The following is a 24,063-nucleotide window of genomic DNA, read 5'->3' as shown; positions in this document are numbered from 1 at the left end:
ATTACTTGTGGCTATCGTGAAGGGTGTAGTTTCCCTAATTTATTTCTCAGTATGATTGCCATTTGTATACAGGAGGGCTACTGACTTTCTTGTGTTGATTTTGTATCCAGCCAATTTGCTGAAGGTGTTTATGAGCTGTAGGAGTTCTCTGGTGGAATTTTGGGGGTCACTTATGTACACTATCATATCATCTGCGAATAGGGATAATTTGACTTCTTCCTTCCCCATGTGGATCCCCTTGATCTCCTTTTGTTGTCTTATTGCTGTAGCTAGAACTTCAAGAACTATACTGAAGAGATATGGAGAAAGTGGGCAGCTTTGTCTAGTCCCTGATTTTAGTGGAATTTCCCAGAATAGCTAAAACAATCCTGTACAATAAAAGATCCCCTGGAGGAGTCTCCATCCCTGATCTAAAGCTATACTATAGAGCCACAGTAATTAAAACAGCATGGTACTAGCATAGCAATAAGCTGGTTGATAAATGCAATCTAATCAAAGACCCAGAAATAAATCCATACACCTATGGAGACTTGATTTTTGACAAAGAAGCCAAATCTATACAATGGGAAAAGGATAGCATCTTCAACAAATGGTGCTGGTCTAACTGGTTCCTACATGTAGAAAAATGCAAGTAGATCCATATTTATCATCATGCACAAAACTCAAGTCCAAGTGGATTAAAGATCTCAACAAAAAAGCCAGAGACACTAAATTGGTTAGAAGAAAAAGTGGGGAAGAGCCTTGAACTCATTGGCACAGGAAACAACTTCCTGAACAGAACACCAACAGCCAGCCCAGGCTCTAAGGTCAACAATTAATAAATGGGACCTCATGAGGCTGAGAAGTTTCTGTAAGGCAGGAGACACTGTCAACAGAACAAAGCGACAGTCTATAGACTGGGAAAAGATCTTCACCAAACCTATCTCTGACAAAGGTCTAATATCCAAAATATATAAATAACTCAAGAAATTAAACACAACCAAACCAAATAACCCAATTAAGAAATGGGGTTCAGAGCTAAACAGGGAATTCCCAACTGAGGAATATCGAATGGTTGAGAAACACTTAAAGAAATGCTTAACATCCTTAGTCATCAGAGAAATGCAAATCAAAATGACTCTGAGATACCATCTTACACCTATCAAAATGGCTAAGATAAAAAACTCAAGTGACAGCACAAGCTGGCAAGGATGTGGAGAAAGGGGAACACTCCTTCATTGTTAGTGGGAGTGCAAATTTGTACAACCACTTTGAAAATGAATCTGGCATTTTCTCAGAAAATTGGGAATAGGGCTACCTCAAGACCCAGCTATCCCACTCCTTGGAATATACCCAAAAGATGCTCCACCACACAACAAGGACATTTGCTTAGCCATGTTCATAGCAGCTTCATGCGTGATAGCCAGAATCTGGAAAAAAAACCTAGTTGTCCCTCAGTAAATGAATGGCTAAGAAACTGTGGTACATTTATACTACGGAATACTACTCAGTTATTAAAAACAAAGAAATCTTGAAATTTGCAGGCAAATGGATGGAACTAGAAATGATCATCCTGAGTGAGGTAACCCAGACCCAGAAAGATAAACATGGTATACACTCACTTATAATTGGATACTAGCCCACCATGGATGTCCTCTGAAAGTTGTCACTCAGCAGGAGATTGGGACAGATGCTGGGATTTGCTACTGGGACTCCAGATGAGAGAGGTATGGGAGAATGGGGAAATAGAAGGATCCAGTGGGTCCTGAAACCCTACAATAAGACCATCAAGGCTGGCGGATCTGGACCCAGGGGCACACACAAACTACTGTATCAACCAAGGACAATGCATGCAGTAAACCTAGACCCTTTGTTCAGGTCTAGCCAATGGACAGTGCATTCTCCACAGCTGCGTGGTGAGTGGGGACTGACTCTGACATGAACTCTGGTGCCCCCTGTTTGACCACTTCCCCTTGATGGGGGGCCGGGTGGCACTCAGAGGAAGCGGAATGAGATCTCATAGGCTGTGGTCACATGGTGGGAGAGCAGGTCCCCTTCTGTCACAGACCTAGGGGAGGGGAAAGGGCGAAAGAGGGAGGAAAGGGGGAAAGGGAAGATACAAGTGAGGAGACAACGATCAAGATGTAATCTGAATAAATTATTTAAATAAAAAAAATAAATAAAATAAAACTCCTGTGTAGGTTAATAGGCGGGAAGCAGGCAGTCAGGCAGGCAAAGGGTTAATCACAAGAATCAATGAGTTCACTTAAATCAGGGTTTATGTTAAACCTATCAGCTTGTTAACTTTTGGTCCTCAAGCCCTGCTGGATGCTTTTATTCTCTTCATTTGGTAGAGTGGAGACTGGGGCACAGTATACTTAAGTAACTTGCCCAGGATTATACCATCAAAAAGTGGCAGAATGGGCCAAGGGCATAAATACTATTAACTCAAAGGGGAAAAAAAATGCTCATTCTAAATGCAATGTACAGCTATGGGGTTTTTGTTGTTGTTGTTGTTATGGGGGTGGTGGTGGTGGTGGTGGTGGTGTGTGTGTGTTTCTGCTGTTGTTATGGTCTGGATGTAAACTGTCCTCCCCAAAACACTCAGAAGTTGAAGACTGACTGGCCCCCAGCTGTGTTCCATTGGCTGGATCTAGGCCTTGATCTGATGGATCACTGCTTCTTCGAGTCACACTGGTATTATTGGGGGTGTCAGCTAGTTGGAGGAAGTAAATCCAGGGGTGGAGCCTGAAAGGACACCATGCCCCAGTCCCTCCCTGTCTCTCTTTTGCTCCCTGACTGCCAGGAGGACAGCAGTTTTCCTCTGTTGACGCCTTCTGCCATGATGCCCTTCCTCACTACAGACCCAGAAACACGGAGTCAAGCAACTCTGGGCAATCCTCTGGAAGCATGAGCTGAACCACACTTCCCGCCTTCCAGCCGGGTATTTTGCCATAGAGATGAAAGAGACTAATACAGCTCTATGGATTTTTAAAAAAGTTTTTTGAGACAGGGTTTCTCTGTGTAGCTTTGGCTGTCCTGGCCTAGCTTTGTAGACAAGGCTGGCCTTGAACTCACAGAGATCCCCCTGCCTCTGCCTCCCAAGTGCTGGGATTAAAGGTGTGCACACCGCAGCCAGCTAGCTATATGGATCTTATTGAAAGAACTGATGAAATAAAAGGCCACAGATGAAACAAGAGTGCAGTGTCTGTCTTTATTTCCTCCACTGTGACTATGTGCTCCTTCTTGTCCTTAGGAACACACTGAAGTGACAGGGGCTCAAGGGGTCTCAGGTCTACAAATGATTCAGAAAAAAAAGCCATATATGTAGTATTGGTGTGTCTGTTCTTCCAATTATTCCTTTAAAGGCAATGGATGCATATATAGTAAATATGCAAGTATGTATTTAGAGACAGAGTAAAAAGTTGGGTGTGGTGGTACACGCCTGTAATTCCAGCACTGGGGGAGGCAGAGGAAGGAGGATCGTCATGAGTTTGAAGCTAGCCTGGTCTACAAAGTGAGTCAGGACAGCCAGGGCTACACAGAGAAACCTTGTTTTGAAACACACACACACACACACACACACACACACACACACACACACACGACCATTTGACTCAAGCCTTCTTAATGGGAATCAGGACTCCCCTCAAAGTTTCCGAAGGTCTATGTGCTAGGACCTTCCACTGTCTTTCAGAAGGACAGAGGCACCGATGCCCAGCTCACTTGCCATACCTCTTTTGAGCTGGGCAACTGCCAGATTGCCCTCCACCTTCTGCCTCAGTCTACACGGCCACCCCAGAGCTCGGCTTTGGTCATTCCCTCTGCACAGAGTCGTCTCCTAAGTAGCCTCACTCTCTCCGGCCCTTCCGATCTTCCCTCCAAGGCTCCTTCCAGCAGCCCTGGCCTGCGTGCCTTCCTCTCTTTACTGCCAACCCCTGCCTGCTCTCACCCACTTCCCATCCTTCCTACTAGACAGCAAGGGCTGGCAAGGCAAGGCTCACAGCTGGTTCCGTCTATCGCTGTTTCCGAGCCTTCAACCATGCCTGGATGAATAAATACCAGCTTGAGTTATATTGTACTCCTGGGCCAACAACAGTAGGCAAGGGAAAAAGGACAGATCTAAGTAACTACATTTCATCTTAAAAGCCATCGGCTAACAACGTGGAGGAGATGGCGCTAAATAAACAAACAAGTTACATTTATGTATACTAGCAGAGCAGCATTGTGAAAGGTGACCAACAACAAAAAACACTCACAACAATTATTGTTACTCCTTGTCACAAAAGGATAGTGGACCCACCCCACCCCCATTTCCCAATTGTCTTTGTTTTTCCAATCGTTGCTTTAAAACCAAAATAAATTTTAACATATTAGAAAAAAAATGACTAGTAAGTCAGTTAAAACGTTACTAGAAGACAGACAATGCAAACTAAAATGACAGAGATGTCACAACATTCTGGTGGCAGTATGAGGAACAGAACAGCCATTTGGGAGAGCTATTTGCCAAGAGCCACTAAAATTAGTCCCACTTCCCAGCATCTACCTAAAGAAATACTTTTATTGGTGCAAAAGGAAGCAAACCAAACATTGCACTAAAGTGGCATGCATTTCCAAGAGAAAGCCTACAGGTGAAGTGGTTCCCATCATTAAATGTAGGGCTAAACAGTGGCCCTTACAAACCACCAGACAACCAGCATGCACAGCAAATACACAAACTGGGAAGAATCCTTGGGTATACGGGTTGAGGGAAATAGGAGTGCTATGGGATTTTTGAAATAGTATTGTTAGCATGAGGTTATTGTGTAATTAAAATGCTGATTTTTGTATCCCCCATATCTGATTACAAGCCTTGTTGTGAGAATCTCCTGTTTCAATGTTGTATAAACTCAGCTCCCCAATTGTCTTCTTAAATGCCAATAAAACAGTTTACAGCCAATCACTGAGCAGGGGGAAAGAATAGGGGTGGACTTCCTGCCAGCCAGGGGAAGAGGAGTTAGAAGAGGAAGTAGAGGAGTCAGCCCCAGGCAGAGGTGCAGGAGAGATGAAGAAGATTCAGCTGGAGCAAAGAAAGAACTAAAAAGCAAGTAACTTGGGGATTTAGGTAGAAATGGAGTCAGGATAACATAGAGGGTTAAGAGCAGACTCAAATAGCTCAAGATTGTGTTGTAAAGCTTTATAAACAAATATAATACAGTCTCAACTATTTGTACTAGTCAGGTTAAGAAACTAAGAGAAACAGACAGTTTTATAAACAAAACACAACATAGTATATTTCTAGAAGTCATATTATCAGACATCATCTAAAAGGCATGGGGAAGTTAGCTCCCAGAGGCATGGCTGTGGACAGATTATTATATCAAGGGAACATTTATTGTTGATTTTGATTCTTGTGTGACATGCATATGTAGGCATGAAATAGTCACAAAATTAAGATAAATAATAAGGAAGAAGCATAGAATGAATGTCTCATGCTCAGCCACTGTGCTCCTATTAACTTACGTTCATTAAGCCTGTCATGTCTGCTCCACTATCTAGCCAAGACAGCTGTGACAATGGATCCCAAGATAGGAAAATATACAGAAATTAGATCATAAGGGAATGAGGGGAGGGTGGGTAGGTAATTAGGGAGGTGGGAGGAACGTGGAGAAAAAGGAGGAAAGCCACAGGAGAAGGAGCCAGGGAGCCAGTGAATGCCCTCACCCCATCCCACGTACCAGCACCGCCAAGCTTCTTTACTGAAGAGCTCTCAGAATTTAGACAGGACCCAGGACGTTTGTCTGCCTCCCAAGATCAAGAAGGATTGTGGGAAGCTACCTTCAGGTTCTGCAGCTCTTACTTTCACCTGTTTGAAAAGCAGTTAAGAGCAGCATCTGCTCTTCAGAGGTCCTGAGTTCAATTCCTAGCAACCACATGGTGGCTCACAACCATCTATACTGGGACCTGATGCCCTCTTCTGTTATGCAGGTGGCATATGCAATTAGAGCAGTAATGTACATGAAATAAATAAATCTTTTAAAAAACATATAGACATTTTAGCCAGGCGTGGTGGTGCACACCTTTAATCCTGGCACTTGGGAGGCAGAGGCAGGTGGATCTCTATGTCTTCGAGGCCAGCCTGGTCTACAAAGTGAGTCCAGGACAGCCAGGGCCCTGTCTTAAAAAAGAAAAGAAAAGGAAAGGAAAAGAAAAGAAAGACTGTATTAGAAACTATGCCTTTAGTTTGTCTGTCATTGGCCTCATCCACACATTCTGCCCTTCCCACTAGGAGGCAGCTAGCCTTGGAGAAAGGAGACAGCCATGGCCCACCTTAGCTATTAACACTGGTGGAATATCAGAGTCACAAGGGGCTACACATAGGTTAATATTCAGGTTCTTGCTCATGCAGCTGCGTCTCTTGTGTTGGGCTCAGCCATCAACATTTCCTAAAACATCCCTGTGATCCTGCTTAGCTGGCTGCAAATGATGCTCTGGTGACCTGCCACCCAGTCAGCTAGCAACAGCAGATGTGCCAAGCATCTCCAACCATAGCATTCCCACCTCCCCTAGAAAGGACCAATGGCCAATGAGATTGAGTCCCAATTCTCTTTCTACACACTAACCACCTGATGCTCTATCCCTCACAGCTGGGAACAAGAAGAAGGTGGGATGGGGTGGGCCTCCAGGGCCAAGAAGGGTGGTTTGACCATTTTCCACGTCTGTGACTTACTTTCCCACATGTAGAACAAAGCAAAATCCTTCTCCTGAGGATGGAGTGAGGACAAAATTTTAATTAAAGAAGTTATCTCATGTGTATGGATATTTTGCCTGCATGTGTGTCGGTGCACACATGGATGAACGGTGTTTGCAGAACCTGGAAGAGGGCACAGGAGCCCTTGGGACGGGAGTTACAGATGTTTGTGAGCTACCATGTAGGGATTGAACCCAGGTCCCCTGGAAGAGGAGCCAGTACTTTTAACCTCTGAACCATCCCTCCAACCCCAAGGAAAACTTTTACTCTATGACTCCAGGGACTTAGAATCCAGTAGAGAATAGGCAGTCTTTTAAAAAACAAAAAGACTTTATTCTTCAAAGACTTATATGTAGTATGTGTGTCTCTGTATGGACGCCACATTTGTGAAAGAGAAAAGGCTGTCTAATGTTGGCAAGCATGTGGTACTGGGGATGAGTTGGGATACTAAAACACGTGGTTACTCATCTGTTTTCATTACTTGACCTGTCTTTGTGGTAAAATACTCTGACAAGAGCATCTCACAGAGGGTCTGTCCTGGTTGGGAGGGGAGGGGACAGGAGCTTGAAGCAGCTGGTCCTGTGACATTACAGTGGAGAGCAGAGAGCAGTGAACTTATACTAGTGCTTAGTGTTCAGCTTAGTTTCTCTACTTTGTCCAGTTCACTCCTGCCCAGGGAGTGGTCCTGCCCCTAATCAAGGCAGGATTTCCCATATCACTGCAATCAAAGATAATCCCTCATAGGCATGCCTATGCCTGTCTCCCAGGTGATTCTAGACTCTTTCAAGTTGACAAATAGCACCAACTATCACATCATGAAAGGGAAAGGAAGCTATCATCTATTCATCTATTTGTCTGTCCGTCCATCCATCCATCCATCCATCCATCCATCCATCCACCTACTCATCCATCCTAGTGTTCCTGGGATAGGGAAGGGAAACACAACTGTGCAAGCATCATGAGGCATTTTCTTTCTACATGTCCACTGTCATTGCTCGGATTCTAAAAATATCTGTCAGCAATAGAAGAACAATATTCTCTACTCCCTCAAACCTTCTCAAAGTTTCCAAGAACCTTAACAATTTTTCTCTCCCAGAAATATCAAAACATCACTAGATAGGCAGACAGAGACATTCTTTGTGAGACTGTGCGTTTTTAAAATTCCATTTCAAACAGTCATCAGGTTAAATAAAAACAAGCAAAGTGGATTAGCAGAACTATTTTCTACAAACTGCATCAATAACAATAATTAAAAAAAAAATGTCTGTGGAAGGTGGGTCTAACCTTGGCCCTGAGTCAAGTTGGCCACTACTGTCCCTCCTCAGGGTGTCTGTGGGTGTAGAGAGAGGAACTTGGAACACATGGGTCTGCAATTATACCAGGTGCTTGCAAACTTGAGAGCATGCTAACAGTCTAAGAAATGCACCCTAATGTCACAAGCAGCAGTTTCCTCAGACTGCAAGCCAAAAACAACAGGTAGAAGATTAGACAGGCTTCTGGGTTGCAGAACTGTGGGCCTGGATGGAGGAAGGAGGTCCATGTGTGGTGGTGGTGCTGGGGCAGGGGAAGGGGGGCAGGCTGTATCCTGTTCTGGTACCTTCTGTTACTATTATACTCTGCTTCCTTTCCCCCAACAATGGGAACTGCTCTGTTCTTCCACAACCTGCCCCCAGTGATGGGTCAAAGCCTCTGAAACTGTGAGATAAATTTGTCTTCTAGATTAAAAAAGTTCTTTTTTTCCTGTTTGTGTGATGTGCATGCGTGCGTGTATATATTCACATGTGTGAGCGTGGGCACATGATGTGGTGGTGGTGATGGAGGTAATATGTGTGCATGTATGTGCGAGGTGTGCATGAATGTGTGTGTATGTAGAGATCAGAGGATAACATCAAGTGTTTGTCCCCACCTTTCATCTTGTCTGAGACAAGGTCCCTTCCTGTTTTCTTGTTAGCCACTGTGTACACTAGGCTAGGCTTCCCAAGAGCCTCAGAGACTCTGTCTCCCCTTACATAGCTGGAAGAGTACCTGGATTATTGATCGATGCTACCATGCAGCTTTACCCTGGCTCTAAGGATTGAACTCACGCTCTTACACTTGTGTGGCAAGCACCTGACCCACGGAGCCATCTCCCAAGTCCTTCTCGCAAGTGTTTAATGCCAAATATTTCATCACAGTGAAGAGACAGTAACTAACAAATTGCCCCCAGACAACCCAAACAGATTAAATTTCTTGATTCATGATTTCCACTTCCTCTTTCTCATCCAGGTCATGATATTGCTAATTCTACTACAGAGCGGCTTAAGTTAAGAGATGAAATAGCACAAATAAGTTAACACCCGCAGACAATCCTACTATCTTGAAGTTATTTATAGATTATCAGGTCATTCTCCTATTGTCCCACCTGGATGGCAGCCACCCTCACCTCACCCTGTGGTCCTTTCAGGAGCACTTAGAGATCATAGAGACTGTTCCAGTGTCTTGAGCTATAGGCCCCTGTGCTGCCGTCTCCCTCAGCTCCCACAGAGTCCTGGGCCCACTTCACCCCCCTCCTCTCAGTTCTTGCACCCCTCCATCTTTGACTTCAAACCCTTTACTCCAGGACACAGGACACCTCTTGGATTTCTAGCCCATTCTCTCTAGTACTAGAACCCCAGCAACGCTGCAGTCCCTAGGGCCTCCAATCCACTTGACCAGTGGTTCTCAATCTTCTTAATGCTGTGACCCTTTAATATAGCTCCTTGTGTTGTGGTGACCCCCAACCATACAGTTATTTTTGTTGCTACTTTATAACTGTAATTTTGCTACTGTTGTGAATCAAAGTGTAAATATTTGTGTTTCCTGGTAGTCTTAGGTGACCCTGAGAATAGGTCATTTGACTGACCCCCCCGAAGGGGTCACGACCCACAGGTTGAGGACTGCTGCATTAGAACATTTGCTACCTGCCTTGGTGCCCACTCTACCCTCCCTTGCTTGGGTATTCAATTACATCACCATTCTGGACCAACTTCCTAATTCTACACCAGCCCCGAGTTAGCTAAAAGTCCCAGGAAGTCCCTCACGCCTGTGCTGCAGATGTCACTTCATATATGTGGGGGCAGGGTGGGCTGTTGGGAGGTGCAGAGAGCCTGTCCTACGCCTCCGCCCCTCCCCCTGGAGCCCTCCCTGTACCTCATACCTATCCTGGCTATGCTCCTGTTAGCCCTCACTTCTGCAGCTCCCCTACATCACGGTCCCTTTGGGTTGAGCGTCTAATGACGGTGACAAGCCTGATCTACCACTGCTGCCCTTACCCATCTCGCTGCCACGGCCACTAGTGACTCAGTTGCTCTGTCAGTGATGCTGTCCGCTTCTGCTTCTTCATGTCCTAGCAGCAGTGCCAAAAGTTACCCACTTCTCCCCTACCCCTCTGCCCACTTCCTAGACCCTCCCTTTCCCAGGCTCCTGGCATGGTACCCCGCCCTGACCTTCTTCCAGCCGGCTATCGCCGACTCCTCCTCTCTCATCTATCCAAGGGTCCCTGGCCCAGGCCCAGTCCTGCACCTCCTGTCCACACGCTTCCCTTCTCTGTACCTAGCCTGAGGCTCCTGCTCCAGCAGTCTACTCCCGGTTGGGTCTTGGCTCCTCCTCTGGGTCTACCTTTGGTAGCTACTGCAGCCTCAGTCTGCAACCTCTTTATCCCCTACCTGACCCCTCTTCTCTATCTTTCACTGACCCCGCCCTGACCACTCTTTAATACTGGAAGCTGGCAACTGTCTTGAGAAGCCTCCACCCGTGCATTGGGTGTGTGCTGTCCCTTTAAAGGTCACTTGTTAACTCTCTTAATGCTTGGTTTATATCTGTTAAAGCATCTGAAAACTCCAACTTTGCTTCAAAAGGTAAAAACAAATAAAAAACTAATGAGCCTTGGCCGCTGCTTGTGTTAACCTGCCTAGCTGGCTACTCGCACTCGAGCAGTGTATCCATGAAGGTAGGGCTTTTATTTCATTCCCAATTCCAAGATCTCCCAGGTTCCTCAGAGGGTAGGTGCTCCACCCACCCCTGTGCCCTGGGTAATGAGCGAATCATGGGCTCATACACTGGTGGCTTTATGACACCAAGGACACTACAGGAAGGAGCAGGGGGCTGTCTTCTGCCCCAGTGCCCAGTGGTTGGTGCAGGGGACTCCTGTTGCCCAAGGATGTCCCAGCTTGACTCCTGGTCTGGGCATCATTCTGGCTTTCTAAAAGGCCGGAAGACTAGAATTTTCTCCCCGCTGGGCAGGAAGCCAGGCGGTTGCATTTGGCTTTTTTCTAAGGCAGGCATCCCAAGTAGCTCATCCTTTACTTGATGGTCCAGGCTTGAAAGGGGACAGCTACAAGAGGGGCTCTTGGTCCCCTGACCCTGGACAGGAGAGAAGACACTTCCTTGCTTGACAGTCCAGCTTTCCTGAGGCAGCAGGTTAACACCATTTGACAGATAAGAAAATCAAGTTTGTCTGGGTGGTAGTGGCGCACACCTTTAATACCCAGCACTAGGGAAGTAGAGGCAGGCGGATCTCTGTGAGTTCAAGGCCAGCCTGACCTACAGAGGGAGTTCCAGGACACTCAAGGCTGCATAGAGTGACCCTATCTTGAGAAACCAAAAAGAAAACTGAGTCTCTGATGCTAGGGGTTTTGGCCAAGGTCAAATGGGCAGCTAGAACCAAATCTGGAAGCAATTCTTGGAAGAATCTACTGGGGCTGGATGTACTGTGTCCCACAGAGATGTGTGTGATGACAGGTAGCTGAAGACATCACAGCCCACAGTCTTCCAAGTAAGACCGCCTCCTCCTGCAAGGCCAAGTTGAGACAGACTAACCCAGGGGGTGAGACTACCCTGAGATTCTTCTGTGAATGCCTTGTGCATCTAAGTGCTTAGACACGTAGCATCCTATACAGCAGAGCAGAAGACACAATCCTTAGGCTACCGATAACTATCTGCAGTTGAAATCAGAGAAAAATCACAAGTCACTGTTCTCCAAAGACATGCATGATGGGTAACTTTGATCTCCAGAGCTGTCCTAGAATTTAAGCTTATGGAGGACAAAGACTAGTACCCAGTACAGAGTAGTCTGGTTGGGTCCCAGAGGTGGGTTCAAGGGTCAGGGTGCTCGGCTGAGGTAAAAGCTTACTGGTTGGATCTCAAAAACCTCTCCTCTGGGATTCTGGATGCTGTGTGAGATGGGATCACCGCACCACAGCAATGTAGGGAAAAACGCTAGGACACTGTCAGAAATGAAGGTTCCCTAGCATCACCTCTTTGAGTCTGTTAAGCCCTTGGGCCTGGGCCAGTGTTCACCTGGGAGATATGGGACTGTGTCCTCTGGCTCTCGCCGTCACCCTCTGGCTTGTCGGTGAGCAGCCCCTGCACCTGGTACTCCAGCACGTAGCTGTCAATGAAGCGCTCCAGCTCCTCGATCTCCTGGGAGCGGCTGCTTCCTGCCTCGGAGGAGGCCGACGCTGTGGAGGAGTTCTCCATTCTTCTGGCTGGCTGCTGGGGGAGAGGACAGACAGACAGCCTCTGTGAGATGCTGCTGGAGGTCAGGACAACGCCCCACGAGAAATACCCTTCACTCTCAGGAGCAATTTGGTCTCCTAGTTGCCAGATATTGGCTTATCTTTAGCATAAAGAATAAGCTGAGTTCCCCACTGTGATGGGAGGGAAACTGAGTCTAGAGGAGGCACAGGTAACTTATCTAATTGTCCAGCTCAGTGGCTTGAGGGGTACTAGGGTTAGTGCCTACTGCCTGGGAGAGCAGATTATGTCTAGACCAGCACTCAAGCCCTCCTGTCCAGCTTGACTTAAAATCCTCACTTTAAATCTACGTGAAGCAACAGACGACCCCCACCCCCACCCCAGATCCAAGGGCTGAGATGGTTTGAACATTCCAGATAGAAACACTCTTAAGAGAGACAATCCCTTTGAGAGATGCCCCTCTGGCCTTTAGACTATGTATCTGTAGCTGTGGTCTGCGGGCGTCAGGTTATCAGCAGAATCATATGGCCTTGCTGTGGACACATGCTACATTGGTCTATACATTGCTGACAGATGCTAAAAACTGGTGGGTTACTGAGGTCACTGTAGCCGAGCCATAGATGCTGCCTCACTGCTGCCCAGAAGAGTATGACCATCCCCGTAGCCCTCTGGCCCATAGTTGAGTTCAGCCTGACAGACGTGACCAGTTGTACCTGGGATAAGTACTCGAGTCTTCCAACAAAATTGTCAACCTCGTCTGTGGGAGCCCAAGCCCACCACTGTCCTCTGTCACCCCTCGTTCCCCATGGTCACACTGGATCCACACCTGAAAAAGCTAGAGCCCTCCTCCCTCCCAGGATCTCCACCCACTCCTTCCATGGACAGAAGGACTCTGGGCTTGATTGCAAAGGATGTTAAAGCTTGTCTTATGTCACTTTTATCACCCGAGAACCTGTGACCTCCAAGGAAGGGCCCCATGCCGCTTTGAGGAAACAGCACGGTCCATCAACACAACTACCTGGACTTTCTCCAGGCCACCCCTTTGCAAAATGACAAGGAAGGCCTGAAGAGTGGACGCAGATACCCCACAGGCCATGTGAAGATGCTCCAGGTAGAAGACGCGAGGCCCTGAGCACTCAAAGGAAGGGCCGGCGTCAACACTTACATTCCTGGGCACTCTTCTGCATCCCTGGTATTTGCTAATAACCAAGATTCAGTGCAGTGTCCCGTGTGGACCATGTCACTGTGACCATGAGTGCGGACTGGAGATGGGGAGAGAACTGCCGGGAGTCTGGCCTACAGAACTTCGAGATAACAGCAGGCATTGCTGCAAGACCCATAGGGTATGGTGGTTCTCCACGGAGCCGTAGACAGCTGGCATGGGGGTGCTTCCCTGTTGCTGCCCTCTTCTTACCCACACTTTCCAGACCTGGACCTTTTCCCACTTACGGGACTCTACAACAGTGACCTAGCTGGGGACTCTACAACAGTGACCTAGCTGGGGACTCTCCAACTTCTAGCTTAAGGGCAACTTCAAGCAAGCAGGCAAAGGGATCACTCGGTGGTGGCTTCGGGCACGACTACGTCATTTCTAATAATAGACATGTGAATGACTACTACACCTGTATCACAGGCTAAGGCCTCCTCGGCATAGATGTGTTCCCCCCCCCCAACCCAATCATCCTCCTAATACCTATGACATTAGCATAAAAGATGGTCTCAGAGAGGCCAAGTAACATACCCAAGTTCACGCAGGTTGGTGTGACTGTGTCTATGCCCCCTTGACCTCCCCTTCCGCCCACTTGCAGGTGGCTTGTGTGGGTCCTTAGGACATGCCTTGTAGGTTTCTATTCCCCCTGCCTCCCCACTGAGCAGCTGACTCTATGTGTGCTATATGTGTGGTGTTTTTTACTTCCTGCCTGAGTACAGCCTGGGAGGGTGCAGGGCCTGACCTTGTACAGCTGAAAGGGAAGGAAAAGGCGGATACCCAGAGAGGACCACATAGGGGACACCTGCTGACAGCCAGTACCTCATGCCGTGCCCTTTATTCCTTGAAGAAGACCTCAGATCTGATCCAGGCCTGCTAGGCTCACCCAGGAAGGGTCTTTGCCGGCACTTGACATAGAATGGAGTGCAGAGTCAGCCTGCTGAGGCAGCCTGCGGCCCCTCTCCTGGGTTCTCTAGGTACATGAGTCTCAGGGACATAGGTCCTGTGAGGAAACTGGACCCATCAGTGATCGCACCCTGGCTCCCTGAGATGAGGACAGGGATCATGATTCATTTGGATCCTGCCATATTTTAGTACCCAGAGGCATGAAAAGAATGTTCCATGGCCTCCTCTCTTGGACACTTATTATAACCCTCATGCCTTTTTTGGCTTCCTCCTATTCTGGTTGCTATTGTCCAATCTGCTCCAGGCACAGCTCATAGCACCTGACATCAGGTGCCACCTGCTCGGGGATGTTCCCACAGGAGACACCTGCAGGACCCGCCTGGCCCCTGACCCCTGTGACCTGGAAGTGTAAGGAACTAGCACCTCACCGGGCCATCCTAGACAGGAACGAAGTTCTACCCTTTGGTTTAGATGACAGTTCCAAGGCAGAAGCTTTGTGATCCCTTGGTGGGCCTGAGCAGACTTGAGTCCCAGTTGCTTATAGTAGTGATCAGACCTCCAGGTCCCCCCCCCCCTCTCTGCCTCCCTCCCTCCCTCCCATCCCCTCTTGTCCTCTCTCCTTGGCAATATAGTTTACAGAGGTTCATCCTTCTATTGTCTATGGAAGTCACTCCAGGGAAACTGATCCTCAAAGCAGCAAAATCCCGAGAGGTGCCAGTAGGTCCTTCTCCCTGCTCTCAGGCTGCGATCTCCTATACCCTGTCAATCAACTATTTTCCATTGCGTTTAAAATATATACGAACTTTTTTTTTCAAGCATACAACTCAATAGCATTAAGTATGGCCACAATGTTACGTAACTACGATGACTACCCAGCTCTATTTCTGTAACTTTTCATTATCCCACTGCACACTAAATGCTACACACACACACACACACACACACACACACACACACACACACAGAGCCCTGGTTAACCTCACCTTCCTTCTGACTCTGTGACTTGCTTACACTGGGTACTTTGTTTAAGCAGAGTCCTGCAATATACCTGGGGTTGGTTTACTTCACAGTGCATTTTGGGTTCATCCGTGTTGCCACACAGCAGAACCCGTGCACTTTTACGGCTGATGGGATATTGTACTACAATAACACATCATGTGTATTTGCACTGGCCATCCACTCATCCATTAACTGGCACGTGGGCTGTTCTTACATCTGGCTGTGGAGACTCTGCTATGGGTGTGGGTGTGCAAATATGTTTACCCTGCTGTGTTCAATTCTTTTGGGCATGTGCCCACAGGTTCCCCCAATCTACAAGGCAAGAACGGTGCTCCCTCCACAGTAAGCGATACTTTCATTTTTGTTCCCTCCCAATTCAGCTTTTCCAAGTCACAGGGAGGGGACACGGGAAACCCTCATGTAACTGGTGGCAGGCTGGGAGCCACAGTGGAGGCTTCCGGTCTTCATAGTGAAAGTGAACAAGAAGGATGAAACTGAGGCAGGAAGGAAAGGAGAGAAGAGGGTGTGGAAGAGGACAAAGGACACACGACCCAGTCACTCAAGCACAGAGCATGCAGGGGGATGCCCATCCCAGGAGCTGCCAGTGGCTCCCTGGGACCTTGCCTTGCCCCTATTCCCTGCCAGGTGATGGATGAGGAGGGCCAAAATGCCGGCAGGAGGAAAAAACGCTGAGGCTGCATTTTGCTGCAAAGGGCACCAAAGGGGAGGGAGCTACCTGGGCTGCAGGCAAGGATGGGGGCTGACGTAGACATAGCGTGGAGCATGGCGCTTGCAATTCCCAGAGAGCAAGAAGGGCATACCTATGTCTATCTGGGAGAAGAGACCACCCTGCCTGTGTGCTGGGACCTCTTTCCAGCTGGGCCATACTTATGCTACGGCTGCTTAGGATCAGAAATTTAAAATACCACAGCCTCTGATGTGGATGTGAAGACGCCTTCTCTGCGCTCCTGTCTCCGCCCTCAGATCCTCACAACCCAACCCCTTGCTTTGCCCAAAGTTGCCTGCAGCTTTCATAGAAAGCCAGCACAAAGCACAGGGGTCCTGCTGAGGTACCGATCTCTCCTCCTCCCTCTGGCCCTACTTGGCTCTGAGCCCAGAGGCTCACAGTACCCACATCATTGGGCACCCATGGGCCCAGAGACAGTAAGATAGAATCTCCACCCTTTATTGTCCTTCCACCCACCACCTGCTCAGTGACAAATGGCATTAGGTGCTGTAAATTTAGCCAATCCTTTTAAGAACAGACAGGCATTAGAGGCATTCCCCCTCCCCTCCACCCTCAGGGATGAGCTAGGTGACCTGCAAAGCCAGGAGGCTTGAATGATGGAAAACCTGCCATTCCAGCCCCTGGGAATCTATTGCTTCAGCCCCATAACTTCCTCGAGCTCAGTCCCTGACTACTTCAGCATCTAGCCCACCCAGCAGAGCTGCTGGACCTCACACAGGAAGCCGGAAGAGCTCAAAATCTACTTTCCTGGCTCAGCTTGTGGCTTGGGCAACAACAAAGGACTCAGCTACCCCTGGATCCAAGGCAAGCTGCAAGGGAATCCAGGGAAGCTGCAAGGCAACCCAGGGACTCTAGAAGTGAACAGGGAGAGGTTGCTTGATGCTCCAGGGCTCAGAAGCTGGTGCCCTCCAGTCTGTGCTCGATCCCAGCAAGATGTCAACTCTGCATCAGGGCAGCTTTGAGGGCAGGGAACCCAACGTGGGATCACTATTCTATTTCACCTCAGCTTTCCCCACACCACTTTCTATGAGGCCTGGTACCACACAGCACCATGCCCCTGGGATCCCTGCCAGCAGTTTGTTCCCGGTGACACTGTTACATATGTGCTGGCTGCTGTCACTGCATGCTAGCTCCCTTACCCACCTCCACACAGAGCCAGCTAGAACAGCTCCACCCAGAATACACAGCGGGGTGATACACTTCTCACTTCCAGGCCGACCCAAGCCAGGGGTCTACGTAAAGCCTGTGGGAAGAGAGAGGCTGGGCTGCCTGGGAGGGAAGATGTTCACAGTTGTCTGGAGGAAGCCATGGGAACCTTTTTCCCTGCCAGGCCCCCATCTCATGTGGCCTGTACTGCAACCCCTCACAGATGACTCTGTAGAAAATACTATTTCCCTGGCAATCAATTCTTCATCCCTATTGTCTGGTTGCTACAGTCAGTGCTGGCCTGATGACTCGATTATATTCATGTGTGCCAGAGAAACACAGGATGGTTCAATGGAGGCCTGCGTGAACAGAAACTTCGGGTTCCCAACCCCTGGGCAGTGAGAAAGTTCAGAAGCACACAGCAGAGGAAGTGTGACTTGAAAATCAGTGACATTTACCACAACAGGAGGCAGGACATCCGTCATCCCCCCCCCCCCCTTTACCAACTCCACTTTACCCCTTTGTCACTCTAACGTCAGAGAGGGTGTTATTCAGAATGCTGGTCTGTTACACATCGGATGACCTGTGCCATGATCACAGCATTACAGAGCGTGGAGCTGAACAGACTATACCGGCATTTGCACGTACCCTGCATTTGAAATAGTATTTCTGCTTCTAAAACTTTTGTTTCACTTGCCCATGGTGTTGCATTTCTCTCTGGGGATAGGCAGGACCAAAGCAGATGGGGATGGTGCTCCTCAAAACTCAGTGGGCAGAGAGTGCCCAATGTATTGTTAAAATACAAATCCCACCTTGGTGGATTGGAGCTAGAGCCCAAATGCTGAGGCTATTTTTCCTTGAAACAGACTGACTACGTACCCCAGGTTGGTCTTGAACTCCTGATCCTCTTACCTCTGTCTGCCAAATGTGGGGATTATGGGCATGCACCAACATGTCTCGTGTGATTCTACATTTCTAGGCAAGATCAGAGACTCTGTCCTATCACTCCCATCCTTATTCTGATACCCACTCCGTCATAGTGGAAAGGCTGGAGGCTCCATCCTGACTTGGCTAGTAGTCACCCCTAAAGATATGAGTTCTCCTATTATGGTCTATGCAGTGCTCAGGGAGAGCTTGCATAGAGCGGGGCCTCAGTGGTGCTGAGGTGACTAGCTCCTGCGGGGTCCCCAGGACTGCTGCCACACTGTGCTTGTTCCTAAAACCCAGGCTGCATAGCTTCAGTGGCACTCTGGGAATGCAGCCTAGTTCTGTGCCAATGAAGGTATCAAAACGTGCGGGTAAAACAACTTGCCGGAGGGTACACAGATGCCTCTTGTTACAGTCAGCCTAGACATGGGCCACACAACAGTTCACACAGCCCAGTCAACTCCCTGATCTCCAGCCTTTGTGATCCAGAAGTGTAGATCTGGGTCACCATCATTAGCCCCTGAGAGGATCGGGCGGGGGTGGGGGGGGCAGGGTACTCAGTAGGAGGCGACTCTAAGTCATCCTGTAGCCCTACGCTGTGAGCCAACTCTGGACAGGGTCACTTTTGCTTACTGCCCCATCCAGAGAGCAGCCTCAGGGCGACTGGGAGCAGGGCTGGCTCCCGTGAAAGGGCAGAGCAAGGCAGCAGAAGGCAGGAGCTGAGCTGTGGAGAGCCAGTCTGCGCAGCCGCCATCAGTCCTGGAAGGCTTAGGGGACAGAGTCCCTAGGAGAGGTGCTGAATGATCTGGCATGGCATCCTCCTTACAGTCCAGGCCTCCAAGTTTGCTTCTCAAGAGAGAAACAGCAGGGCAGCAGTTGAGCCCAGGACAACCAAGGAAGGGGAAAGGCACTCAGGTAGGCTCTGTAGGAACAGTCCCTGTATTCTTTCTGGATGTCCCTACTGTACAGGCCTGCCTTCCCGTCAAATTCTCAAGGACCACTGAGGCCTCCACTTGGAACGGACATTGACCACCTCCCTTGGCTCCAAGCACCCGCTGCTTCTCACACCTTATCATAGCCCCGCCCCCATCCTGTTACTCAGCCCTTGGCTGGTCTTGAAATATTTATGGGTCTTTCTCTGGCCTTGACAAGACAGCAAGATTCTCGAGAGGCTGCTGCATTTTATTCCGGTCTCCGCCCCAACTTCAGGCCTCACACACACCCTAGCGCAGGCTTCAGGACCGCCCATGGCCACTGGGCCCTGGTTCTCCCCAGGCCCCTCCAGCCCCTGGAATGTCAAAGACAGGATGCTGGGATCCTCTTGCCAATATCCTCCTCCCAATCCAGGGCTTGACATCTTCCTAGAATATTCCAGAGCCTCCTCAAGGCAATTTAGGACAACTAAGAAGTCCTGGACACTTGTTGAGCACTGTGCCCTACAGGTGCCAGAGGACATGGAAGTCTGTTGGGGGGTGCTTTTGAGCACTGTGTATTCAAGTGCTGATTTCTGTACCCCGAGATCTGGTTACAGTCCAGACCTTGGCTCATTGGCACTGTCATTATTATGAAGCATTGTAAACACTGTTCTCCATCACCTCCTGATTGGTTAAATAAAGAGCTGAATGGCCAATAGCTGTGCAGGAGAAAATAAGGCAGGACTTCTGAGCTCAGGGAGAGGGTCTCAGGTGGGGACCAGAGAGGGAAGCAGGGTCACCATCAGGACATGGATGAAGGAGGTGCCAGGGTGAGAGTAAGATGGTAGGAAACGGGCCAGGTGGCTGGGAAGTAGGCCAGGCCACTGCTATTGGTTTAGTTAAAATAGATGTGGGTATCTGCCCAGCTATAGTGACTGAAGCTTTTAATAAATATAAAGGTCTCTGGTGGGGGAGGAGGTCCCCTTCTGTCACAGGTCTAGGGGAGGGGAATAGGGCGAAAGAGGGAGGGAGGGGTAACAGGAAGATACAAGTGAGGACATAACAGTCGGGATGTAATCTCAATAATAAAATCATACATATATATGTATGTCTCCCTGTTGTTATTCAGAGTGATGGCGGGCATAGAAAAAAACCTTACATTTTACAGAAGTCAGGCAAGATGAACCAAAGCTATGCAGGGCCACTAGCCAGCCCCAAGTGAACCATAGCCTTGGCTGGAGTTAGGCAGCTTCCTCAATGCCTCTGCTCTCAAGATGGGAGAATGTAAGGGGCGGGGTATGGGATCTGACTCCAACACTGGCCAGCTCAGTGCCTACTGCACGGCTCCGGGCTGCCCCCTAGCCTGCCTGCTCATCTGTAAAACGTGCTGATGAACATAAGGAGCATAAGGAACTGCAAGCTGAAGTGAGGTGATGCAGGAGAGCAGGGCTCAGCATGCTCAGGCACACAGCAAGCCCTCACTCACCACTGGGCATCACTGCCAGCCCTGCTCTCCTCACTCTGCTTCTGCACTCTCTCCCACCTCTGCCTTCTGGAATCCCGCCCTTGTATTGGGGACCTCCTCCATGAAGCTCTCCTTGGCCACTGGCTACTGCTGTCAGTCAGCTCTCTTCCCTAATGGGGAAGATTCCCTTAAATCCCCCATGTCCTGCCTGAGCCTTAAGTCTGATCCTCTCCTGGGTTACCCTCAGTTCTGGCCACGTTGCATTAACACAAGAGGACCCATTTTTCTCACCCCTGCACTCCAGATAGATGGCTGGGCCCCACCACTGGCTCTCTTCAAAAGCCTCTGATTTACCCTCTAAGGGAAAAACAAAAAAACAAACAAACAAAAAAACCCAAATGTGTCCTGTTGTGAACCCAGCAGGGCACTTCAGGTTAAGGCCTGAAAGCTCCAAGTGCAGTGGCCCCAGCACCCAGGCCCTCCTCAGGTGACACTCCCTCCTCTCCAGTGTCCCTCCTGGGGTAACTGCAGCCCCCAGCCAGCTCTGTCTCTGCAACATCTTCTTGAACTCCAGCCCGGAAGGAGCAGTGGTTCCACACCACTTGGCTTTCAGTGGGGCTACAACACATAGGAGGGTCTGTCTGTCTGTCCGCCTGCAGCATCAAGAGGCCACAAGGAAGGTGGAGCTGGAACAGCGCCTCTTTCCCTCTCCTCAATCTGTCCTGAAAGCTAGCTGGACCCCTCAGCTCACAGTGGCCCCTAAAATAGCTATTCAGTGGCTCACGGGGGTCCTCTGCGCAGGCACTCACACTTTTCTATTGCTGTGATAAAGCACCATGACCAAGGCAAGTTCTAGAAGGAAGGGCTTTCTGTTCCAGAAGGAAAAGAAGCCATCACCATTATGAAGGAGAGTGAAGCATGGCAGCAGGCGAGGTGGCTGGGTCAGCTGGATGGAGCTGAGAACAGGAAGCAAAGAGAACAGCCTAGAAATCGTGAGCCCTCCTCCAAGGCCATACTTCCTTCTTCCAACAAGGCCATACTTCCTCGGCCTTTCCAAATAGCTCTTCCAACTAGGGACCAAGTTTTCAAATGCCAGAGACCCATAAATGGGGGGCGGGGGCGGGGGGAGGAGGAGGACAGCAGTCTCACTCACACAAAAGCATGAAGCTACAAAACAGAGGCGCCTGCAGCTCTTGGCTACCCGTGGATTGTGGTGTGTTTTATCTGGTTGAGTGCTTTAAAAATATCCGAGCGAATATTTATCAATCAAAAGACTTTATGTAAACGTCCACATTTCTGGCTTTTCAGGAGACTGGTCAGATCTGGCCCACCTTTTCACACTGCAATTGTCAGCTGGAATGGAGGAATATTGGTCCACTCAGACCCCACTCAACCTAGAGCTGGCATAGACCTGTCACCCCTCTGCTACCTCCCTGGCACCCACAGTCATCACTCACAAGGTTCCCCTCATCCATATGTCCTCCATCCATATAGACACCTCCAGCTGTCCTAGTATGACAGCCTTCAGCAAGAGAGTAAAAATAAAGTCACCTACAAGCACAAAAGTGTGTGTGCCCCTAAGGACTCGGAAATAAATCTAGAGCAAGGATTGCTCCCTGGGAGTTGGAAGTGACACCCACATGACAGTCCAAACAAAAATATGTGGGAAAGTCACTGCCCAGAAGAGAAAGCGAGCGGCTGGAAGAGGTGTCACTTGGAGGCCCTCGGCTGGCCTGGTCAGAACAAAGTCACCATGGAAGGCAGTCCATTCAAACTCTGTCCAAGGACAGGATGTTCCCTCTGGGTATCTCAGGGAGGAAAGAATATCCAGGGGTGCCCTCCCCCGCTCCCCTATACGTCCCCTAGCTCAGCACTGCTGAGCGGGCAAGCTCTACAGAAACCAGAACCCAACATATCTCCCACCTTGGCCACCGGGAGCCAGAGCTGAGCTCACACAGACATGTCGTTCATCTCTGGGAGTGTGCTGCTGGGTTTGCAGAAAGCAGAAAACAGTCAGCAGGAAGCCGATGCTCTTACTCCACAGTATCAGCAGGCAGGCGGCTAATGGGCAGAGAGAGACGGGTGGCACAACACAGGCAGAGCAGTTCAGATAGCTCAGCTGGAGGCCGGCCTCTCTTCTTCTGGGAGTGTTTATGTATCTTATGCAATGTCCAGGCCCACTGGACAACTGTGGGCATCTCAAGCCCAATCCATCCCCACTGTTGTCATGGTGCTTCCTGAATTCTCTGTGAGCCCTGAAGAGATGGAGCAGCAAGAACCTGGATTCCTGAATTGGCCTCTAGGCCCAGAGCCAGCACACTCATGGCTACCTCTGTTACTCCCACTCACACAGCTAGCCTTTGGGAACAAGTCCTCAACAGTGTGTCCTTCAAAGACTACTGGATTTCAAGGCATTTTCCCCTCTAAAAGACTATACTTACTTCAAATAAACTCATAAATAAACACCAGCTTACAAAGCATTTACCTTAGGCCAGAGCCTGTGCCACAATAATTTAATCTGCAAGACAACACCACAGTGCAGATACCATTTTTTGTCCTCACTGTACAAATGAGGTAACTGAGGCAGGCAGGGTTTGGCCAAAGGTTCATAATAGGCTGAGTCAGAACAGAAACCCACACAGGATGGTTCTAAAATGTGACTATTCTAACCAGAAAAGAGTGGTCCAGAGTGCTATTCATTTCCACTCTGTCTCTTGCTCAGTAGCCAGAGCTGCTGGATCCCCTAGCAGGGGGCTTGGGGCCCTGCACAGGTGACAGAGTAAACCACCACTGGGTGGTCAGGGTCACCCCTGGATTTGTGGAAGGTGGTCTAGGTCTTATGCCTTCCTGGGGGCTACACAGTGTGGCTGGCACAGTGAGCTCTTACTAACCCTGTAGCTGCAGGCAGGCAGGCCAGGTATGCTGCCCCCCTTTACAGCTGGAACCCCTGGGGCTGGAACAGCCTGTCCTGCTGGACAGCTCAGAATAATAATAACACAGGGTCCTGACCCCAGCCCCACCCCCACTGCATTTGCAATATCGCAGTCTAACCCTACAACATAAGCTGATGAATCAGTGGACATTCTGGTAGAGCTGTGAAGAGCCAGGGGCGCAGACGGGTAAAGGGGTAATATGGAACAGAAGGGCTTATGAACTACGGAGACTTCCTCCAGAGAGGGTAGGAAAACTGAACTCTTCCACAGACCACAAACATTCACAAGCTACACCGTCTATCTTGTAAAGAAAGTGTTTGGGGGTTGGCTTTTTGATTAATAAAAAGGGGGTTGTTTGTTTGGTGGGTGCATGTAGGGTGCATGTGCGCGTGTGTGTGTGTGTGTGCGTGTTTGTGTGCGTGTTTGTGTGCGTGTGTGTGTGTGTGTGTGTGTGTGTGTGTTGTAAGGAAAGGGCCAGGAACGGGCATTGGGTATCTTCTACCACTCTTAGACTATTCCTTTGTGTCAGGATCTCTCCCTGAGTCTTGGGCTAGCATTTTCTCTTCTAGACTGGAAGCCAGCAAGGCCTAGCAAACTTCCTCAAGTCCCATGTGAT

At 49.1% G+C, this 24,063-nt stretch overlaps 1 protein-coding gene across 4 annotated transcripts in view; it reads right to left on the bottom strand.

Moving 5' to 3' along the window:
* Nucleotides 1-24,063, bottom strand: part of CTIF (cap binding complex dependent translation initiation factor) — a 258,794-nt gene that overhangs the window by 189,647 nt on the left and 45,084 nt on the right. For 3 of the 4 annotated variants that reach the window (XM_084780989.1, XM_084780992.1, XM_084780991.1), the window contains exon 2: nt 12,026-12,220. In XM_084780989.1, coding sequence (XP_084637115.1) covers nt 12,026-12,205 — 180 coding nt within the window. In that variant the 5' untranslated portion in view covers nt 12,206-12,220. The remainder of the gene's footprint in view (nt 1-12,025; nt 12,221-24,063) is intronic. The other variant, XM_084780990.1, reaches the window with a different exon arrangement.

The sequence above is a fragment of the Acomys minous genome (assembly GCF_964271855.1).
Source record: "Acomys minous genome assembly, chromosome: 4".
NCBI lineage: Eukaryota > Metazoa > Chordata > Mammalia > Rodentia > Muridae > Acomys > Acomys minous.
The sequence above is the reverse complement of the archived record's forward strand: the minus strand, read 5'-3'. Positions and strand labels throughout refer to the sequence as shown.